Source organism: Betta splendens, chromosome 11 (assembly GCF_900634795.4).
Source record: "Betta splendens chromosome 11, fBetSpl5.4, whole genome shotgun sequence".
In the NCBI taxonomy this organism is placed as follows: Eukaryota; Metazoa; Chordata; class Actinopteri; order Anabantiformes; family Osphronemidae; genus Betta; species Betta splendens.
Window position 1 is genome coordinate 11,982,334 of NC_040891.2, and position 22,832 is coordinate 12,005,165.

The following is a 22,832-nucleotide window of genomic DNA, read 5'->3' on the forward strand; positions in this document are numbered from 1 at the left end:
CGGCCCAGATTAAAATGTGAAAGTCACCGAATGAAATGAAACAATAACATTTGGCTTTGTATTGATTAGTGCAGCGGGGCGTAGCGTGTGCTTCTCTTTAGCTGAATTATTGATTCCTGAGGGAGGATTTGTGTGTGTGTGTGTGGGGGGGGGGGGGGCTGCTGGCAGGATGCTGCTTTGATGAGAGGACCCTTTACAGACCCCGTTTCTGTCCGTCCCCGAGCTGAGCCGTCCGTCGAAGCTTCGATGCGAGCCTGACGTTTCCCGGTCCGCTTCCGGCTCTAATGGCCGCTAATAGACGCGCATCCTAAACGGGAGAGATCACAGCCGGCCCCTCCCCTCGTCCACAAGGACAATTACTGCGCACGGATCAATTGTCTTTTTATGTCGGTGCTTAGGAAAGAATGTGAATTTCCCTGGAATGTGTGCATTAGGGGCCCGTTAGCTTCTCTGTTTCATTATTATGCACACATCTCTCTGACCACTGAGAATTTGAGTTATGTTTTGTATGTATTTGGTTTTACTTCCTGCTCAAAACTTGTATGTAGGTTTGTCTGTGTGTGTGTGTGGGGGGGGGTTTCTGTGTTTTAGTTAGTACTGTATAATAAGTACAGAGCATGAGAGGCTGAGAAGGGCAGATTGAGGTTAATGTCCCTGACCTTAGGTAAACACCTGTCAGTGGAGCCTTTGAGGGATGTGGGCCTGCTCCTACCCTCATTGTCATAAATGGAGGAAGCGATGAAGGGACGTACGCTATTTGTAGGGAGGGGCCAGTTAAAAAGCAAGGAAGGGGTTTGGTTACACTGTGCGGGGGTGATCCATTGTGCTGCAGGAAAAAAAAAAAAAAACCAACAACACGGCAATCTAAATCCTCCTTTAATGCCGTGACAGAGGAAAACGCGACAACAAGAGGCAGACAGATATACATAGACACGGGGAGCAAGCAAAACTGAAGGCAGAACAAAAAGGAGCCATTTCCAAACGCTTTCATTACATCAGTTATCAGCGGCATGAAACTGAAAGCTTGCAGCTTAGTCCTCTGTCTCCGCTCATGTGGATTTGCTTTGAAGAGTTTATCAAGGGCTTTTAGGGATGGAAAACTATACTTCTCATATTACATTTACTAAAGCTCAGACCTATTTTGAGCCCAGGACGATATGTTCCTATTAGCATTAAGACAAGAGCGTATAACTCATTTCCCTGCTTGTAATTCTTGATACGTACCTCACGACTGAACGGTCAAGACAACACGCCGCCCGTCCTGCCTGTAAATCAGGCTTTTTAGCCTGAGATCTATGCAGCTTTCTGTTTTCCCAATCATTCACCTCACATGGTCAGGCCGCCTCTCGATCATTAATCAACTAATACCTCGCGTTTTTATCCGGCTGCGCCAGCGGCTTTATCCAGAAATATAATCCCTCAGACAGACAACTCCGTTCACACGCACACACAAATGCACACACACATGCACACGCACACGCAGGGCCGGGCGTCTGTGCATTATCGCTTCCCGTGGCCCATCATGAGCTGCAGAGCAGGATGCTGAAACCCGGCCGCCGCCGCATCCACTTCACTCTCTCCGCATCGGTGTCCATTTCCATCCAAGAACAAAAAACAGGGAAGAGGAAATGGGAGAGGGAGCTCTTTCTCTATAGGTTCTATAGGTCGAGTATCTGCTGGTGGGAGGAGGGGGGCTCTGCATGAGCTTTTCAGTAAATGTACGAGCGGTGCATGTCGCTGGTTTACGAGCAGACGGGGGGCGAGTGGGGAAACGGGCGCCGGTTGTGAACGCGGCCTGGCAAAGGAGCGAAGGCCTCCGAGCCGCCGCCGTATTTCTCCCCTCCACGCCGGCCCCGCGTTGTGTCGGGGGCGTCCTTGAGCAAGGCGCGGAACAAAGTGCCCGCTCGCTCACCGGAGGTCGCTGCGAGAGCGAGCGAAGATAAATGCCTCAAATATAAAATGATGCGCTCGGCGGCAGAGTTCTGGCCCCGGGGAGTCTCGCGCCTGAACTCTCCTTCCCCGACCATCTGGAGGTAACAGGCGTCCCCAGCCTGAGCCGGGACGGAGGGACTCCTACCTGTGTGCTGAAATGGGCATGGGGGGGGCAGTTTCCTTCTACCCGAAAGCCTGGATTAAGACGTCGATCCCCACCGGCCTTTAAAGGTCCCGCTGTGAGGAGCCTATGTGTGTGCGGCTCATCCAGTCGCATCAGTCTCTGAGTTAAATTTGTAACTAACAGCTTTCTTCCAGTGATGAGACATAACTGTGTATTCACATCAAGTGTTGCTGCCACACTAAGGGCCAACCACCAGACAAAGGCCTCCTTTTGTTGGGTTTTGTTGTGCGCCCGCCGCTCCGCCGAGGCCCTCCGCTGTTTCCACGCTCTATTTTCCGGCTCCCGTTCGGACACCGCGGGCGCCGCGGAGCCAGGGTTTGGCCCCTTTCATCTTCGCCTGTTTAGGTGTCCCGCTCGCTTTGGCTCAGGCCACTTCTTCTTGCTCCTGTTCTTGCCAAGCCGCCCCTTCATCTTTAAACTCCCTTTCATATCGCGCCGCTCGCCGCCATCCTTCACCGCCGTTGCTTGTCACTTCCTCTATTTCCGGGACCCCCCGCTGTGCGCTGGGCATGGTGTCCTGCCATCTGTGCAGGATGACATTAGTGGCTGGAAAGTCACATCCTGTGTGGACTCCTTTAAATGATATTAACAAACAGAAGAGTGCATTATAGAGCAGTTGGAATGCATTCGAGGGAACATGCTTTGAAATGATCAAACTGGTTGCACAATATATAAGTAATTTGTTGAAGCATTAGTTGGTTTATGTTGCTGCTCAGTAATACATCTGTTATGTGAATAATACATGATCCTCTCAGTGTGAGGGTCAGTATCGTTTATGATATTTTCCTGTATTCCTAGAATGAGAATAAAGAGCAAACAGAGGCATGCAGGACACTTTTTAAATGTAATTACTGCCAAATATGCCTGAATTACAATCTTGTTGAAAGTCAGATATCCCGATGTTTGTAGTGAGGGTAAACGTGCAGAGGATGAGCTGCAGGCTGCGGTTCGGTGGGAGACGGGCAAACAGACAGGCAGATAGACAGACAGACAGGCAGTCATGCAGTCAGACAGAAGGCAACAGGCAGACAGGCAGGAAGACAGACAGGCAGTGAGACCGGCAGATAGACAGTCAGACAGACAGGCAGACAGACAGACAGGCAGACAGACAGGCAGGCAGTCAGGTAGACAGACAGGCAGGCAAACAGACAGGCAACAGACAGACAGGCAGACATGCAGTCAGACAGAAGGCAACAGGCAGACAGGCAGGAAGACAGACAGGCAGTCAGACCGGCAGATAGACAGTCAGACAGACAGGCAGACAGACAGACAGACAGGCAGGCAGTCAGGTAGACAGACAGGCAGGCAAACAGACAGGCAACAGACAGACAGGCAGACATGCAGTCAGACAGAAAGGCAACAGGCAGACAGGCAGACAGACAGGCAGGCAGATAGGCAGACAGGCAGTCAGGCAGACAGGCAGGCAGACAGGCAGTCAGGCAGAGAATGGCTTTTGTTGTCCTGATGTAACCGAAACTCCCGCCGTGTGCCCCGCTTCTGGCTCGGCGGGCCGCATGGAGAATACTCGGGGTCAGGAGGAGGCGGAGGAGGCGGCGGCTCGGCCCGCTGGCGTTCACTGACTCAGACTGACTCGGGGTAATTGCTCTTGCATTTTTAACGAGTGGCTGCTGCGCGTTCCTGGAGGAGCAGCACGCCACGGGATCCTGCTGCGGCAGAGTTACCTCTTCACCTTCCTGGAGGAGGTCGTCCTCGCCACAGTCACACCACCACTAGAGTTCATTTAATATGCTAACCACATGGTAATCATGAGCGTATTATGGGGTGGACACAAAACAGACTATGTCTCTTCTACACAGTCCAGTATTAATAATCTTATTCTTAGGGTGTTTCTCCATGTGCTGATGTTGGAATATTTTGGCAGTGGACGTCTCACTTTGCATTTCATTTCCATTATGGTTGCACAATTCAGTGACCCGGTGTCTTCACCTGGATATTCAGACGCGGACACCAACGCGCTGGCCGCAGCCATGCGAATGCCCGCGTGGCCATGCCTCATACCTCACGCCGAGGCTGCCGCTGCTGCGCCGGTGCTGCCGGCGAGGGGAGGCCTCGGCGCGCACACTGTGTCACACGCAGCTTCAGAAATGGCTCCGTAAAAAGCCAATTCAGCCATGAATGAGGATAAGCAAATAGGCATGAGAGCTTGAATAGCTGCCAGTCTTGTCAGATCCCCCCTCTAACCCAGCCACAATGAGCTCCTATACAAATAAGGATACGTGCACCAATTTAGCGCGGCAGATGAACCTTGCGAAGCCTTGTCGAGCAAGCGGGGGATTACCAAGAGTAAACAGGCCCTCGCCCGGCTTTATTTGAGTTTAATGACTCAAGCCTAGATTCTGCTCGAATGGCTCCTTTTGCGGACCCTTCCATTGCTTGGTTCTGCAGGAGAGCAAACCGAGCCAGAGCGAAGGCAGGAAGGAAGCGGAAGGAAGCCCGTGGTGGGATCCAGTTGGAATATTACAGTATTCTTCAGCTGTAATTAGTAGCACATTTACAGCCATTGGCGAGAGAATTGAAGTATGTCGTTATGATATGTGGACGCCGGTTCTCTTCCTTTTCAATAGTTAATCATGTTGCCTCTCAGACGCCCCCTGCGCGCGCATAAAGAGCATCAGGGTTCAGTTTATAGCCAATGAATGCCTGAAAATGGCAAAGCTATCGGAGGGTTTGATGCAAAGCGTCGTTTTCCTCCTCGTACGCTTTGCACTAAGGCAAACGCCGCCTCTGCTCTCTCTCTCTCCATTTCCCCTAAATTATTAAGTCACCCACATTTCAGCAGGAAAGGGAAGCGCGGAGAGCGTGCGCGAAAGACGGAATGCATCAGGAATCAATGCTTTTACAGGCATTTAAGAGCTACAAATCGCACTTTGTGTCTGTATTAAAATATGCACAATATTACAAGTGCAAGTTGTGAATAAATGCAAATGTTAGCATTTGAGTACTTTTACAGATGATGAATCCTGATGTTTTCATTTCCTTGTATTTTTTTGTCCTTGGGCTCTTATGAAAATGTTAGAAAACTGTGGCTTTGAAATACAGTTACTAATTCCCTGAATGCTTTCTCTCTCTCATTAGCTGTCTTGAGTACCCCGTGGAAGACTTGTATCCATTATTTATCTCTAGCCCCAAAAAACAACAGCTGCATGCTTGTGTAACCACCATATGCTATGTATCTCCCAACATATTGGGGGGAATCAAGCTGTATAGGGGATTTTATACTGTATCAACCCTCAGAGATCTTCATCAGGCACTCGAATTCTTTCCTAAATGCTCGTTCTTTCAGGCCATCGGTGCAAAATACAGTAGGTATTCCTCACATCAGGCAATTAAACACAGTGGCACCTTGCAGAGTATTTCTCATAAGCTCCGGCTCCACTGTAACTATCGGAGGGAGGGGAGGGAAAAGGGTCAAATTAGGATTCAGCCGATAAAGCAATAAACCCGTGTAGGAGCTGTTGGCGCCATTCAGAGCAGATTCTGTGTCCTCAGCACTTTGGGCTCGCAATTAATCACTGCGTTGACATCACCCCGCCCTCCCGCGAGCGCTGGATAAACACGGCGGCAGCGGTGGGCTAACATCCGTCGTCACGGACCCGGCGTGACCGTCAGCGGTCGTCCTCTGGGAAGCGCCGCCTGTCCCCCGGTTCCGAAGAGGTCCGTGGGTCCGGGTTGGCCCCTTCGCCCGGCTCCCGCGGATGATGGGTGACGACATTAACCAGCATGTCGCATCTGTTTAACCTGTGTTTGTGAGGCGGGGTGGTGGTGGTGTGGGGGGGCTTTCCAGCGTGCGTCTCTCTGCTGGTGCGGCTGGATGGCACTTGCCGCAGTGATTTGTGAAATGTGGAAGCCACCGAGCCTGTTGAGGCCTTATTAAAAGGATTGCTGGCAAAGTGTGCTGCATTGTTACCATAGCGATAGTTGCCAGTAGCGTGCGCTTACCTTGCCCATTGTTCGACAGCGAGTCAGAGGAGGCCACAATAGAGCATCTACCGGAACCCCCCCTTAGGGATCCGGTGGGCAGGCTTGGATTTTAGTCAAAGTTTGATACCATCAGGATTAGTCATTATTTCACATTTTTAGCGAAAAACAAATTATTATTGTTCGTCACAATTCCAAGACTCGACATTGTGGGACAAAGTTTCTTCCCATACTGTTACACAGTATGTGAGCATGACGCTGCTCTGCTCAGGGGGGGTTCACCATCCCCAACATGCACAGTGACCCACATTGTCATGTGCATGCATAACAGGCTGAGAGGAAACATGAGCGCGCAGGACGTTTATCATTAAGGAAGGAGGAGGGGCTCTATGTGAGGAAGGGTGGGAGCCCTGTGTAGTTCACCGAGTTCGCTGGAGGGGCCTGACACACAGCTCACCCTCCCGTAGTCTCTTTCACTTTCCGCCTCCCTGTCAGCCATAGTTGAGCTGAATAATTCATCTCCTATAATTTATCTCTACCTCCCTATCTCATTCGCTCTCACACACACACACGCACGCAATTATCTACATCCCTGCACAAACACGCACACACGCACACACACACGCACACACACGCGCTCGCTCGCATGCCTCCAGGGGCCGGGTCCTGCGGCGGGTGTTGTGTGGAGAGCAGGCTGGAATCTGCACAGAGGGAAACCTGATAGGCATTCCCTGCGCCAAACACATGAGGTCACCCCGGCCGACGGATGCTGCCAGCCAGCGAGTCTCCCCCCGTCACATGAAAACCCCGTATCGCTCACACATCACCCGCAGGACGTGGACGCTCGCCCGGCTGCTCAGACATATCTGCGTCCACCACGGTGGAACCGTACAGTAATAAACGGCCGTGCGGCGCTTTGAAATAACACTGTGGCTCAGCGCGAGTCAGGTCTTGTTTCCTTAGTTTTCCGCACTGGGTAATTAACGTCTAAATGAATAACGTGGGATTAAACAAATAGACATGAACGTAAATGAATGTTTTAGTGCTTTAACTATCAAAGAGCCTTTTAGAAACAGCTCTATACAGCGACTCTTAGCTCTTTGTCCCTCCCGTCTCTTTAAATTAGCTCATAACATCTTGTTTGCAGTTTTTGTCTCGATTTGTCGGATCGTCTGCTGCTTCGCGTTAGTCTCCGTGTCTCGACGAGAGGCGACGCAGCTCCCACACTTTCCAATCACTGAAATCCTCTGATTGGCGCCGCTCAACCGGCTCTCTGCTCTTCAATTAGCCCGGGTCACATTTAGCTTCCACAGCTCCTCTTCACGCAATGTTTTGGAGCACAGTTTTTTTTTTTAAAATACAGAATTTTTAAATAGAACAAACTCGGGGAAAAAAAAAACAATGAAGGTTTTATTCTGGCGCTGTAAGAAATGGAGTTATAAAAATAAACAGATCACACTACAACCTGAAAGTTATTTTGGACTTCACCATCACATTATAAATGACTCTCACCTCGCGAGGCTGCTAATGTTGCACACTCCCTTTAATACAGTTAACCTGCTGTGTAGTGTGAAAAACAATAGGCCCCGCAATCTCTCAAACTTGATGGCTATGAAAGGAGTCTTAAAATGGAAAACGTGTAGCGACTGCAGGCTCTAGAGGCCTGCCTTTTATCCCGAGCAGCCCTTTGAAATACCCACCCAAACCCAAACAATGCTCTCATCTCAAAGCCCTGGTCTCCAAAGGACCCAGAAATGTGTTCTTTAGATCCAGGCTCCGGTTCTCTTGTCACACGGGCCCTGGAACACGGACACCTGCACCTAATCAGCCTGTGTGCAGACGCGTTGAGCGGCCCAGCTCTCCCAGTATAATGTTAATTATATTATTAATACAACCACATACAGTAATCAAGGCGCTGGCACGCGCTGTTTACCTGCAGTCATGTCTTCAGCCGCTGCAGGCACCACTTTACTACATTCAACGCGTTACTATAAACTGAAGGAAAAAATATATAGAACAACTATAATTATATAATTACACTTCTCAGCGTCTTGTTTAACTGGGTTGAGGTAAAGCCTTATGTGACATTCACTGGTTTTCTAGCCCGTATTGTTCCCCTCTGACGAAGGCCCGGCGGTGAATGAAGTGTGAGGGAGCTACACCTGCGCTAACGCCGCATCCAAGCCCTGTCACTGCAGGAGCCGGACTAAAACACTGTGATGATCTCAGTATCATGGCGGTGACACGTTTACAGCACGCCCGGTGTTTACCGTTGGCTTCACTGCCCCGCGTCCCGCTGGTCGGAGCCGTCAACACCAGGCCTGGCCGCACGTGTCGGCTTTTATTTTCCTGCTCGGAAGCGGGACATTTTCTGTAGGCCGTAATGCTGCTTCAGATGTTTTGGGCGCTTAACTGCCCCGAATAACCTTCCTTCAGGAAGTGACATCCACGAGTCATTTGAGGTTGGGCTGAGGTTTTAAATAAGCTGTGGCCTGTGGCAGCTCGCTGACTCTATACGCTTTGTGTATGCGAGCCTGGGCACAGCCGGTGCCAAACAGGCTCTTTTGTGATCGTGTTTCCAAACAGTTTGCAGTCTGGAGACATAACACCGGGTCCAGATCCTGTATCGACACATTTAAGCAAAGAATTAGGATTAAATCTTTTAATATATGTAGTGAACCAAGCGGCGTCTTTCTGTGTCTTCCCTCCAGGTTTGTGTTGCGGGTTAGAGAGGGTGAGTTAATGGAGAACATCAAACCAGCTTGTAGCACTGCCTTGGCTCTGACCCGTGCAGATTGTGGAGTGACCCCAGCGGTGCTGCCCTGAGACTGCAGCTGGAATCCAATCTCCTCCCTGGGATATGGTGCATGTTTTAGCAGTCCCGTTTGATAACTCTGCACCCCGGCCTCCTCCAGACTGTCTATCATTCCTGTAATAAAACCTGCTTTGTTTTCACCCGCCCTGACCCGGGCGCTGAGGGATTTATGGCTCTCAGATGGCTGTGGCATATTTATTCAATCACATTAGACCCTGTTTCCTGCTTTATGACTTGGTGCTGATCTCAGATCCGATCTCTGATACTATTTTAATTCGTAAACAACCCATCAGTTAGGAAACAGTAAATTTTCTGGAGCGTGTGATTATTGTTTCCTCTTAACCACTGAACGAGAAATCAATGGATGCAGACTATTTGGGTTTTTAAGGCATATTGAGGGAAAATGAAAACACTTGGGGGTGACCTAGTTGTCTAATGACTCATCCAGGAGCCTGTTTGTTTCCTTTGTGTTCGGGCTTTTGTCGATGTTGTTGGTGGTAATTGTCTGAAACACGTCAACTAGCGCACAGCTATCTTTCCTCACGCTGAGACGCCTTAGTTGTGTTTTAAAGATGGAGGAGGGTGAGACTATTCCTGTAATTTGATATAAGTGAATGTTGGGGGGGCGTGGATGCACGAGGTGGCTGGAGAGTGTGTCGTCAGCAGCCTTTCAAGGTGACGAGCAGCAGCCGAAGGTCTCGTTGCTTCTCTTTCTTTCCTACTTTTTCTCTTGTGAAAACTGTCTCTTCGATCCAACTGAGGAAGGATAACACAAACCCTGATGCTCAGCTCCTGAGGCTTGAAGACGACTAACCAGAGCCGAGCACAAGTTTTAGCTCCAACGCCATGAAATCATAAGCTGGATGGAAAAAACAATGCGTTCGCATCTCAGGGAAGAGCGACATGGACGATTGCAATCAGACATCAGGGCCTGCTGAGCTGCCTCAGTCTAATTCCACTCGGAGCAGAGAGCTAATTCTGTTTCTCATTCCACAACGGCAGGAATCAAAATAAGTGGAGTCAAATAAAGATGAAACTGGTGATGAATGAGTAGGAACCGTAAACAGGGTAGATGTAATTGTGTGATCTTCATCGGCCCAAGGTCGTCTGAACGTGTCCTTTCTCCTCCGCGTCCCGTCAGCAGGTGTCAGTCCTAAACTATGCAGAACACCTGTTTTCCTTTTTTCCGTCATAGGAGCCGATGCTAACTGCTCCTTCTTGTACTAATAAATAAATGCATTGTACATTTCCATAATACATACTGTACAATGCAAAATGTATTCCTATTCCCCCAAGTCTCAGTCAGCGATTGCTGACTTCCGAACAGACGTGGATGCATTATGCAGCAGCATCATCGTCGTGGCAACGCACGCGTTTTAAGTTGTCCTTTTTACCCCGCTGCATCCGGCGCCGCCGCCTCCTGCTCGGAGACGGAGCGGCAGGAGAGCGCCTCTGCTTTGAGCGTACGATCCTGAACGTAACCTGCGAGCTTTTGCTCTCGAGGCCGGGTTTGAGCGCTCGCGCTGTTTGCTGCTCGGCGCACGAGCCGATGTCCTCTAAGGTGCTTCTTGGATTTCAGCAGAGGCCTTTTAACTCGAAACCAAAGAAGGGCAAGTCATTTTTCTTATTCCTCGCGAAAGAAAGGAGAGGAAAAGCAAAGCAAAACCACTCGGAGCCTTTGTTTTTGGTCCCAGCAGGGCTGAGAGTGTTGGAGCTGCCCACCAATTAGTGCACGCCGATTCCTACAGCTCATGAATAATTAAGAGCAGTGATGGAGGGCAGGAGAGAGGGCCCAGCCACCTGAGCACCACAGCTGCACAGAGGCTCCGTAGCCTCGGCAGCATTGAGCCCCAGAGCTGATTCAGATCTTCAATCTACAGATTAGATAAAAGCGCCATTTACTGCACGACATGCACGTGTGAAAGGCACAAACGGGAGGACAGATAGAATAACGTATCGTATTAGATTGCAACTAGCGGCGGCGGCTACCCCCAAGGTCAAGCAATTCATTGCCGCTGCAGGATTTATTGCCTGGTGCTAGCTGAAGCAATGAGGTGCTGTGAACCTTGAGCTTGGGTCTGTATAGAAGGTCCTCGCAGCCATGGACCGTGGGAGATCCTGCTTGTTAAGGCTCCGTTCGACGTCAACCAGCTCCTGTGTCTGAAACACGACCCCACGATAGCGCCGGCCAAGGCCTTCTGTTGATTATTTATTTATTTAGCCTATTTTAAGGCCCCAGAAAACGTTCAGACGTATTCATAAATACCCTTGTTTCTTGAGCCGGTGCCAGTGGGTCGTAACTCCCGGTGTGAAATTAGGGACCCGTCAAATGCGAGTGCTGGAGATCGCCGGTGCCTAAGATGTATCTAACAGAGCTGGGTTGTGTGGGAGCCGCTGCCGTCCTGGCTAACAGCGCTATCATTATGCATGAATAATTGGATGCATTACTTTTATTTTTTTTCTGCTCTTCCTCTTTTCACCCACGGGCTGTTTAATGTAGCAGAGTTGTCAAATAAGTCTATTGCAGGGATAAGGAGTGAGCCAAGACTGATTACCTTACATGAATGACTTTCTCTCTGTCGCAGAATTAAAATAATTTAGAGCCGTTAAGACAGGAGTGGGACTGGGAGGGAGAAGGATATATGCGGATATTACGGCGCGGCGGGGCTTTTAAGTGTGTTGTGATTTTGTTATTTATTGTTGTGCTGCAGGGAACGAGGCGAGAGGAGAATGCTGGTCTCTCAGATGTCTTTAAATAGAGATCCTGACTGCCTACTTGCCTGTTTGCTTGTTCTCAGAAATGGCTGGTTCAGTCTTTGGTAATATACATTAGCCACGGTGCTGTTTGTCACTGAAATAGCCTGAGTGCCCTTTAGCTGGCATTAGATTCACTGCTGTCCTCTCTGCTGCTCCCTTGTTTCTAAAAACCCATTGGGCTGAAGAGTTGACCCGACCCTTTACGCAAACGAGAAGCGCAATTGTTAGAAACACCTTTTATCACTGTACGTTACAGTTCGACTGCATCACCCACTGTGACCTTAACCATATGTTGATGGAAGAATACACAACGATATTAGAACTGCGGAGCTGCTGTACTTGGCTTGACTGTTCAGACGTCCCTAATAAAGGGGCCGTGTCCTTGGCTTTGTTTGCTTTGTCTACTTTCTCTTGTCGCCTCCATTTTCTCCCTCGAACATTCGGTTTCTCCCTCTGGGTTTAACAAACCAGCAATTTCCATAGGTTTTTTTTTCTTTTTTGCAAATGTGCACCAAGCTGTGTGCCTGTAATATTCGTTTCTGGACTCTGTTGTTAGATGTCGTGTAGCAGCAGGAGGACAATAAGGCGACAGTCAAGAGGTCGTGGAAATAACAGGCGCCCAGCGATAATTTCTCAGTTTCATTTCACCAACTGAGACAACTGAGCAGGTCGTCATCCCATTAGAATAAAAGCAGATGATGCAAATATAAATATGCCTTTTAGAGAAGACGTAATATACACTGAATGAAACCAAAAAGTAAATATCCAGCCAGCATTTTCTGGGTGGAAATACAGGGAGGCTTGTACATACTGTTGTACAAACACCAAACTAACCGCACTATCTAATAAGGACACAGTCATAAAACAGACAGCGGTGTCTGTCAGCAACTAAAGCGGGATAATCATCAAAGTTTAGGTTATGACTATTTTCTAAATTTAGTTGTGGAAAGCAGAAATAGAGTCACTTTGAAGATTTCCGCTGCTCGTGATCAGAGACAGCGGCTGCAGAGTTTTATAAGCTGCTGCTTCTTCTTCTTCTATTCTTTTAGCCGCATGCAGCATGTTCAGCTTTTTGTTTCTGCTGTGCTGGTCTCTAACCACATCCAGAGGTCCGGCATCGGTCCAGATCAGTGCTCACTAGCTGGCCTGCGCCGCGAGACGTGACTCAGCCTCAGCATCTTCGGTCCCCGTCGTCCACCTGCCGTCCAGCTGTGAACATCACCTCATCACGCTGTCTGTTGACTCCAGTTCTGCATCCAGAAAGTAATTCCTTCTGTAGATTCACCACCTTCCATCCTTAGAAAAAGAAGCCTGGCCTGTGTGTGGCAAACCTCAGCTGTCATCCGCTGCGTCTCTGATGTTCCGCGAGCAGCATGAGGCTCATTGTGATGGAGATGCTGGTCTCATGGCTGAGGACGAGCCCCTCCGTTTTCGCCCCACAATGCCTCCGACGCCCCGTGTGCTTTAGAGGAGGCCTGCGGCCGGCAGACGCTGCTTGTTCATGTGGTAATGCGTGAGGCGCTCTCCTCTTAGAGCGCGGCTCCACACATTCAGCCCGAGAATGAAGGGCCACACACCACAACAATAACAGCCCGGTGCCATCGTCTCATCAAAAGACTCCATTGGTGGGTAAATAAATAGTTTAGGAACCATTTAGCAAATACAACGGGCCGGAGCTCTGCTGATTTTCATCTTTGATGTTTGTCAGAATTTGCTCTGGTTTATGAAAATACTAATGTCAGGTTGGGAAAAACGCAGAGGCTCAGTGTTTGAGCTTGAAGAGCAGCTGTGAGGTTCAGGGGTGACATCATGAATAGAAAAGGAATGAGAACAGAAAGTTCAAATAGCCCCTAGAATTAGCATAATCAGAAGAAAACAATTTTGTGTTATCGCTACTTTGCGATTTCAGAATGAATTTGGAGCGAGAGCGCCTCAGCGGAGGCGACAGACAGAAAACCCTGTTGTTGTTTTATATATTCACCTCACTGGGAAAATTCCAACCTGTCTGGACTCGGGAGCCGCTGGTGCCGTCCTGCCTCTGAGCACGGCAGGCGTTGAACCCGGTCGGAGCTGAGGCAGAGGGGGAACATTACACCATTACACTCACCTGCTCCACAGCCACGGTTACTTATCTCATGAATAAGTCACAGCCAAGGTCTGGACCTCAGCCCTCCTCCTCTGGCAGATGTCTGCATCCCTCTCCGTCTTCCCCTCCGTCTACTTTCTTCTTCTCACGCTAGCTGGCTGCCCAACACACCCCTGGCTGTATTCATCACGCGATTTTGACACTTTTGGATAAAGCCCCGCGCCCGCGCTGATTGAGCCCCTGCCTGCGCGAGCTGGGAAGCACAGATCATTCCCCTCTGGTTTCCACTAAGTCACGGGATTGACAGCTCGGGTCGCTCCGCCCCAGAAGTGGCCTTTAAATCAACTGGAGAGGCGCTTTGAAGGGTCGCTAACTCAGCGGCCATGCCAGTACGCCGTACGCAGCAGGACTGGGTGGGACGAGCGAGGCGGAGCTCGGATCCGACACAGCATATCTATTTTCATATGATTTATCCAGGTGCACTGGGATTTTACAATGCAGCATTGTTCTCGGATAGAGCCTGAGTAAAACAATCCCATGCGCTGCCTCTGTCCGCCGGTGACGGCAGCTTTGCAGTATGTGAGCTCGGGCCCGAGGAGGCGGGCGGATGCGGGGGGTTTTGTGTTGAGTAATGCCTCTGTTCCTTCAAGGGGGATAGTTGCTTAACGCGCTGTGCAGAATCTGGCACGGCGTCGTCTTTGGCCTACTAAACTCTGCTCAACACGATGTAAAAGAGCTCCCCGATGGCTGCTAGACAGCGAGGAGAAAGGGGGCGGGGCAACGGAGGAGAGCGAGGGAGAGGCTCGCGAAGGAGACGTGGAGGACGAGCAGCCAGATGAGGATTGGGATGGATTTAGAGATAGATGGGAGCTGACTGGAGGGATTGGAGAAGGTGGGGCGGGGATGGATGGAGGACTAACGGGGGATGGATTCGCTTATGGGGGGTTAGAGGGAGAGACGCGGCGGTACGGCGGCCTGGCGGTGGAGGCGCGTCGCGGTTTGAGTTTCTCCTGCACATCCAGAGGTTCCCATGCATCCAGACCTCATCACAGCTCCGAGTGACTGGACAGTGTGTGGTACTGTATAATGTGTGCAATGTCTTTGGACATTGGAGTTGTGCCCCACTTGATCTTATGCTGAATCAGCTCCATCCGTCATGAGTTGGAGCTCATCTGCACCCGCGCCTCCGTCCGTCCATCCGTCCGTCCTCCACCTCCTGTTTGCACCTGACTCCTGTGGCTCCAGAAAAGAAGGAGCGCGGTCTGGCGGGTTATGGTCTCTGTGCAATATCCTGGGATATGTTTTTCAGATGTACATCATAAAAACACCCTATAAAGCACCGCGGGCCGACTGTTCCCTGCTCCCCGGCTGATTTGTTATGGCTGTCTCAAGCTTTCCTGCCACAACAGCGGCTCGTGTTTAGTGCCAGTATTTAGTCTGGCAATTGTCAGTGACGCCTCAGTGACTTTGTTCCTTTGGGGGCCAGAAGTGACATTCCAGAGCCCGTGCAGCTATTTTGCATGTAAAAGAAACTGAATATTCAATGGGCGGATGTGTGTTGTCGTCTCTGCACACTCATATGCTGAACTGACAAAGTATCACTAAAGATTGGTGTGCACAAGTACTCTGTACTCGGCTGCCGGGCTAAGCTGTGTTTACACTGTTCACTCAGGCAAACATTATGTGACTTTAAGACGTGAGCGTGGGCACGGAGACACACGAGGTCAGAGCCAGGCAGTAACTCATGCACGAGGCTGTTGGGGACCTTTGAGCCTCTTTGTCGCTCCTGCACCAATTACGTCCTTATTTATGGATTTGAGCACAGTTGACCTTCTGGAAGAGGAGGCGTAAATTTGTTTGTCTGGATAACAGCGTAACAAATGGCATTCTGGGAAAGCTCCAGCTTCCTCTCTCTCTATCAATCTGTCCACTGTCTGCGTCTCCCAGGTACTTTCCACACCTCAGCAGCAGCTCCCACCAATCACTCAGCTATCTAGTCAGTCGTGTACAAACAGCCGTCAGTCAGCGGCTCCGTCCTGCCGGAGTTCCCGGCATGCAACAACTGCATAATACGCCGTTATGATGAATTAAAGGGAAGGCGAGCGACTCGCAGCTGCGTTCGGAGCTGTTCTCTGGATCTGGCTGCTGCAGCAGCCAGTGAGGACTCTGCAGGGCAGGATGCCCGGGTGCGTGACTGCGAGACATTGGTCTCAGGGCAGTGAGACGGGCTCAGACCCGGCCCTCCTCACTGACACCCACCACCCATGACACCTGTAGGGTCTGTGTGCCTCAGTAACCTGTGCATCAATTAGCATCCGGCAGTTTCCACTCTCTCTCTCTCTCTCTCTCTCTCTCTCTCTCTCTCTCTCTCTCTCTCTCTCTCTCTCTCTCTCTCGCTCGCTCGCTCACATCCCCTGCTCCACTCTTTGATGCGCCGCCTTTAAACGAGTGCCTCTGTCCTCCCACTCCCTTATTCCATCCATCCTGCACTTTCCACTCCCACACCGGCTAGCTTGCAAACAGACCCAGCTGGCTGTAATGATGACAAATCAGCCCAAATATTTATGTCCGTGGAGTTTCACTCCGGGTCCGCCTGTGGCTCGCTCTCCGCTCCCTTTCGTTTTTTTTTTTTTACGCATCCCTCTGCGGTACTCACCGCGGTCGCAGCCAAACTGTCGTAATCACTCTCAGCAAACACATTTCAGGCGCGGTTATGTCACCTAAACACCGGTTGACTGTTAATGTCCTGTGGGAGCCAGGTTTCTGGTCGTTGGAGGGGCGGCATAAACAGGGACGTTTACTGTGTACTTATGGAGATGTCTGTGTGGGCCCAGTGACCAGCCCGTCCTGGTAACGTGATCTGCACCGTAGATGCATCCACCAGTATATTGTAAGTAGTGATTCATTCGCTGCCATCTACCGTCTCCAGACAATGATCCCAGAAAGTCCTCTTCTAGGTCACACTGTTGTTGTTCGCTGCTTATTTTTAGCCGTGTAAACGCTGGCAGCCTGTGACTAATTATCGATCCGACGGTACTTATCTGGATGAGAGTCCCCGCTAACAAAGAAGTGCTAATAAATGACCCAGCTCACAAGGTTGATCCTTTGAAAGCACTCCTCGTCGAGCGTCAACGTAAAGAACTTTTGTGTTCCACGCCATAAATTTGCAGCCCATTTCTTTGCATGATATTCTCCCCAAGTGCTGCATAAAGCGTCTCTTGTTTACCTCCATTGCTCTTGTCCTCTTTGTCAGATAAAATGCCCCCTATCTCGCTCCCTCTGGAAAGATATGGCCTCTATTTTAGCTCCAGGGCTCCGTGTCCAGACATGGGTTCTGGCATGAAACACAGAACCCTGCTCTTATCGTATCTGCCCCGTAGAGCAGGAGAGGGAGATATGGGAACATGTGGAACCTATAGAAAAAAAAAACCCAAAGAACATGCAGAGGAGCGGTGTAATGGAAAGACGAGAGCTTTGAAATAAACTGTAGATAGAGCAATCGGCAGGTTTATAATTAGCCCTGCGTCATTGTCCAGCAGTGCCCTGGATCCCACTGCTTTTTGTTTTCCCAGATTCAGACGGCATCAATCATCATCGCTCCTTCACTTTAATCGCTCCCTGTCTCATCTCTCCCTCTGTGATCCCTCCTCTGCGCTCCGTCATCCTCTCCGTGGCCCTGCTCACACGCTGCTCTCACTCTTCCCCTATTAGGACACATTTGGCTGTAAAACCAGCAGCGCCGCGTTCCCATGCGGGTCGGGGATGATTTGCTATTCGCTCCTCTGGCTGTGGGTTTTACCTCAACAGGCAGCGAGGAGACGAGCACTCACCCTCCTCCTCCTCCTCCTGCTGCTGCTGCTGTCTCTCGGTGTCCCTCCATCGACATGCGGCGGCTGCTCTCAGAACACATGTTTGAGGGCTAAAGGTTTGGGCGCCGCTATCTGGGATGGATGAGGGATTTGTGTCCGCTGCGAATGCGGCCGACCGCCGAGCTCGCTGTTGCTCCTGGCAGTTCGGAAGCGAAGCCTCTGGGACTGTGCTTGTCTTTAAGAGTCTTTGCACAGACTTTGCCAGCATGAATTAACATTCATTTTTTTTTTTTCTTGCTTCAATTTAAGTCGAGTGCCCGTCATTCCCCGCGGCCCATTTTTCATGCATGTGCCTGGTTTCGGGCCGCGCGGCTCCTCCTGCGCGGCGACGGCCCGGTCGCGGCTGGGTCGCTCTGCCGGTATCGACGGCGCGGGCCCGTCTGGCCTCGCGCCAGCGTGGAGCTCGCTCTCGCTGGCCGCTCCGGCCTCCTATAAATCAGGGCCAATTACTACGCTGGTGCACAGTCGCAGCCCTGCCCTGCGGAGTGCAGGCGTGGAGGGAGAGGCAGGGAAGCTGCAGCTCAGCCCCGCTCTCGTTCCAATTACTGCTAGAGCGGGTGAGGACTCGCGCAATATATCTCCACATGTTTATACAACTGATAAACAACAAAAAAAGGCCACGGGCGGTCATCTGCCTCGCCCGGTTTGGGTGAAAGGATGGAGAAGAGGCCCCTAAGTGACAAGGAGGGTCCTTGCGTGGGTGTGGGAATGCAACGCACACTAGATTTATCATCCTCACTTAATGCAGCCATAAACACAGAGTGGCGTGTCGCAGAGGCTGTGAACCCCCCGCATGGCTGCCTGGGTAAATTGGGCCTGTGTGAAGCATTTTGCCTGTCTAAAATACAGTGCAGCAAATTGAAATCCCCAGTAAGCCTCTGTAGTGGCATGTCACAGCTGGGTGAGGAGGAGAGAGAATGAAGATTTTTCTCATTTACCACCTGGAGCTTTTTGAAGTGTCATAAGCAGCTATTCTCCCACTCTGCTTCATTTCTCTCTAACTTTTTTTTTTTTATCTGTCTTTCCTTTCTCTAAACCTCAAATCGCCTCCTTCCTTCTCGCTGAAACACCCTTTGTCGAGTGCTTCATTCATTCCTCATCGCGCTGACACACGAGGCCTGTATTCATTATGCATTTGAGGAGCTGGATCTCGAGGGTAGGCGACAGTCACGGAACTGTGCAGAAACAGGAGTGAGCTTAGTTGTTGACCTGAAATGGTGCAACCAGACGAATCGGGTTTTAAACAAAGAAAATAACTCCTCTTCTCGCAAGCTGTACAAAATCCCTTCATGCATTTTGCGATGAATAGAAAAAAACACGACCCCATCGCACCGCATTCGCGATTCCCCCGGGACCTTGTGCACCCATTCCATCCTTCATCCTGTGGGACTCTTCCCGGCCTTTTTCTTTCCCCTTGGATAACCTCGTTCTCCGCCTTCTCGCCCCACGCTGTAAGTAATGGGCTGGATTTGACCCTCCATGCCTCATTGTGTAAGATTTCAGCTTCTGACCTTAAAAAAAAATGAAAGCAAATCGATAGGGTGGGACACATGAATTCCAAAGACCAGGATGCAGGCCAAGCCTAGAGCTCAGGGAGGAGGAGGAGGAGGAGGAGGAAGGGGCTTGTGTGGATTACCTAAAACAAAGAAAGAAAGAGACAGGATTTCAATTAACCTTCGGTCGTGACGGCAGCGGCGTCTCCGGTTCGCGCCGCTGAACTTGTACACGTCACACAGCGCGTCGAGCGGCGCGTGTGTAATTTAAGCTGCCGCGGAGCCGGGGAGGGAAATGAAGAAAGAGGGGAGAGGAGGGGGACGCGAGGCGAGAGCCTCAAAGTCCAGGCACGTTCCAGTGACTTTGACTGGAGAAAAAAAAAGAACTCCCACGGAGCACTTAAGAGATTAAGCCTCCTCTATACTGCTACCACAGCGGAGGAACGCCAGCGATGGCTTTCTATACAGATTTTTTTATTCAAGGCTGTAAAATAAACTGGCGCGAGGTACAGTCTTCTGTGTGCGTGTGGAAGTCACAGGAATGAAAATTTGCGTCTCGACTGTTTTACTTCCCCTAAAAGTCAATTAGAGTCGGGAAGAACAACAGTCCTAAAATAAAATCTTATTGATTTGATGCTACTGTAAATTACTTGATTCAGAGAACCTTGAATTCTCTCAAGGACTTTCCCTCCAGGTCTTTGGACGTCAGCTGAAGTTGCAGCCCTGGACATTTTCTGTGTGTGTGTGTGTGTGTGTGTGTGTGTGTGTGTGTGTGTGTGTGTGTGTGTGTGTGTGTGTGTGTGTGTGTGTGTGTGTGTGTGTGTGCGTGCGTGCGTGCGTGCGTGCGTGCGTGTGACAATCATGCTCCTCTGCCTCATCAGCACGTTTGTGCGCGTGCGTGTCTGTCGCGCTCAGCGAGTGGCTGCCCATCAGTTCCACTTAGCCCAGCGTGGTAATTGGCTGTCCATTGATGGACGTGGCTCCCTCTTCACGCTCCAGGGACCCCGGCTCTTTGTCTGAGGGAGTGGGAGGCGACACGCTGGCATGGCACACACGCTTAAAATAGCGCATCAAATCAGCCATGCTCCGGCAGCCGCCGCTAACGTGTGGGCCGGATCGTGTGTGTGTGTGTGTGTGTGTGTGTGTGTGTGTGTGTGTGTGTGTGTGTGTGTGTGTGTGTGTGTGTGTGTGTGGGTCGGACAGCACAGGGGGAGGTCTGGAGGTTTTCTCTGGGGAGGATGAGGGGTTAACACGGTTAACTGGAGCTGCTGGTATTTAGTCATGTCACCTTATCCCGGAGCATTTTCTCCTTTTTTACATTTCATCCATCACTCACTTACTTTATTGCCGTGCACATCATCTCTCTCTCGCTCTCTTTCCGCTCATGCCCACAGGGTCTCCATCCTCTCGCTCTGTCACTGTGTGTAGTGTCCCTGCAATAGAGATATAAATGGGCTGCAAGTGGGGGGCCTGGGCTCCTATACCATAAATCTACAGTACACTAACAGCACAACAGGCAAGAAAAGGAGAGACTCACATATCGAAAGCATTTTGAATACATTCTGGAGGATAGAGATTATACCAAGAAAAAAGAGGGTGATATTGAGATGTTTGTGAAACAGGCTGGGGAGGATTACTGCATCAAGATATCGCACCCTTGGAGGTGTAAATTGTTTTACGGAGTAGTGAAATTGGTTTTGAGGGAATGAATAGTAAGCAGGAAGTTGGCGTCATTTAAAACTGTTTATAAGCTGCTGGGCGCCTCATGAACCCTAATTTCGCAGAGTCTCCGCGGTGAAGTGTTTACTTAACATAAAGAAGGAAAGTTTGCATCCGCGAGTCACACTGCGCGTGTGGAGAAGGACCCGCATGCCACCTTTATTCTTATTCACTGTGTAAATGTGACAAGTAAGTGAATTCAAAGTGACTGTGCTCGTACGCCGAGCGTCTTCCACGGATCCGCCGCATTAAAATGCAGCGTATTGTTGTTATTTGACACCGAGGTTCATTGTTTGTTTCCTCCGCGTTTGTGTTTTCATCTCTTCGTGGCCCTGATCTTGTCTTCTCTCGTTTTCTCCGCCGCCCTAACGTGTCTACTCTGTTAATTATAGTGACATTGGACGGGTGATGAAAAACATGTTTTTCTGACTCCCTCTCACACATTGTCTCAGAAATGTTATATTTTCACACCTTCCCTCCCCGCTGTTTTCATCGATTTCACACAGTGTGCCCTAAACATATTTTCCGTTTGTGACGGTAAACGGTTGCTCTTCCTTCTTCTCCCAGCAGCCCTATGCTCCACCCCCCCATCCCATGGCTCCTCCCAGCCCGAGCACCAACAGCTGCAGCCAGGGAGGGGCGGAGCAGCTGAGTAAGACCAACCTGTACATCCGAGGCCTGCCACCTGGGACCACCGACCAGGACCTCATCAAACTCTGCCAACCGTAAGTGGTGGGAACCGTCGTGGGTTGACTTAGGCTAGAAGTGTCACCGCACAGACGCCATGTTAATAGATTCATGCATTCTGTGTTAATTTAAATGTTTTACCAGTCAATCCTCCCATCGCTATTTTTCCCTGCGTGTGAAAGTTGACTTTATAGATCATCGTTATGGGAGAAGTTGAAGCCATTCGGAGCACAGCGTAGTGTAGAGGCGCTCGTTTGAGCTGTCGTCTTTAAAATCCTTTAATGGAAACAATATATCATCTTGAAAATGATGAAGATGTTTTATGTAGGAAAGAAAAAAAACTTTTATGTGCTTGCTCTGCAGTCTGTAATAAGTCGAATGGGGAACTGACAAGATCATATTTCAGTAACTAACTGAATAAATTGCTGATCGACTAGAGACAGAAGAGGCGTTTTGTGTAAACAATCTTGTACTTAGACAAGATGGAAAAGCTATTTGCATCTGGAAACGTGTGGATGTACAGTAGCTCAACGTATTGAACCGAGTGTTGGTCTGAGGACTTTCTGTCTGCGCCTCTGTCGATTAGGTCCTTTCACTTCTAAAATAGTGAAGATCATTAATGGTCAACGTGACCAACAGATTGTGAAACACAGGCCATGTGCAAGTCTGTCTTATTGCATAACCTTTTCTTGGCCAGTACGTCCTGGTCAAAAGTGGCCAATTATTCCAGGATCCTGTGCAGACGGGAACATGCTGTCCAGCGTGTTTGGTCATGCTCCCAGTAGCCGTGTCATAAGTCATGCGTTCATTCCTGATACCGACCCATCAACGTTCCATTGGGCCGAAGGCGTTCCGATAAGATTTGCAACAGCACTCAGCGTTTCGACATTGCACAACTCCCCCTCAGCTCGTCCGTGCACAGTCGGATGGTTTCAATTTCACTTCTAATTCCGTGTGATCTTGAGTTTTTTCAAGTTAAACTACTTAGGAGAGCAAACCATGTCAGAGCTTATGTAAAACACCCAGGAAGTGGACGGGTTTGTGATCGTAGGTTCACACTTTTCCATGCCCTGTGTTATTAAAAGCCTGACTTTATCAGTGCTTGATTGTGCCAAGCTGTCCTATTCCTCAGCTGTTTCCACAGCTCCTCACTCCCGCTTCCCTCCCATCCTTCCCTCTGTGTGTATTGCCCGACCATGAGCCCCCAAGGTTGCCCGAGGTATGCTGTGCCAGTGAAAACCCAATGCCACTGAAACTTTAATTAGCCAGACTGTGTTTCAGTGGCAGGCGGGTGGCAGCATTCTAGAAAAGGTCATGCAGTGGGCTGCACCCTGGGCCCCCCCCAGGTTTT

At 50.1% G+C, this 22,832-nt stretch overlaps 1 protein-coding gene across 7 annotated transcripts in view; it reads left to right on the forward strand.

Annotated features, from left to right (window-relative positions):
• rbms3 (RNA binding motif, single stranded interacting protein) overlaps nucleotides 1-22,832 on the forward strand; it is a 172,569-nt gene that overhangs the window by 52,745 nt on the left and 96,992 nt on the right. For 5 of the 7 annotated variants that reach the window (XM_029167425.3, XM_029167421.3, XM_029167422.3 and 2 more), the window contains one exon: nucleotides 21,362-21,519. In XM_029167425.3, coding sequence (XP_029023258.1) covers nucleotides 21,362-21,519 — 158 coding nt within the window. The remainder of the gene's footprint in view (nucleotides 1-21,361; nucleotides 21,520-22,832) is intronic. The other 2 variants (XM_055512686.1, XM_029167424.3) reach the window with 1 other exon arrangement.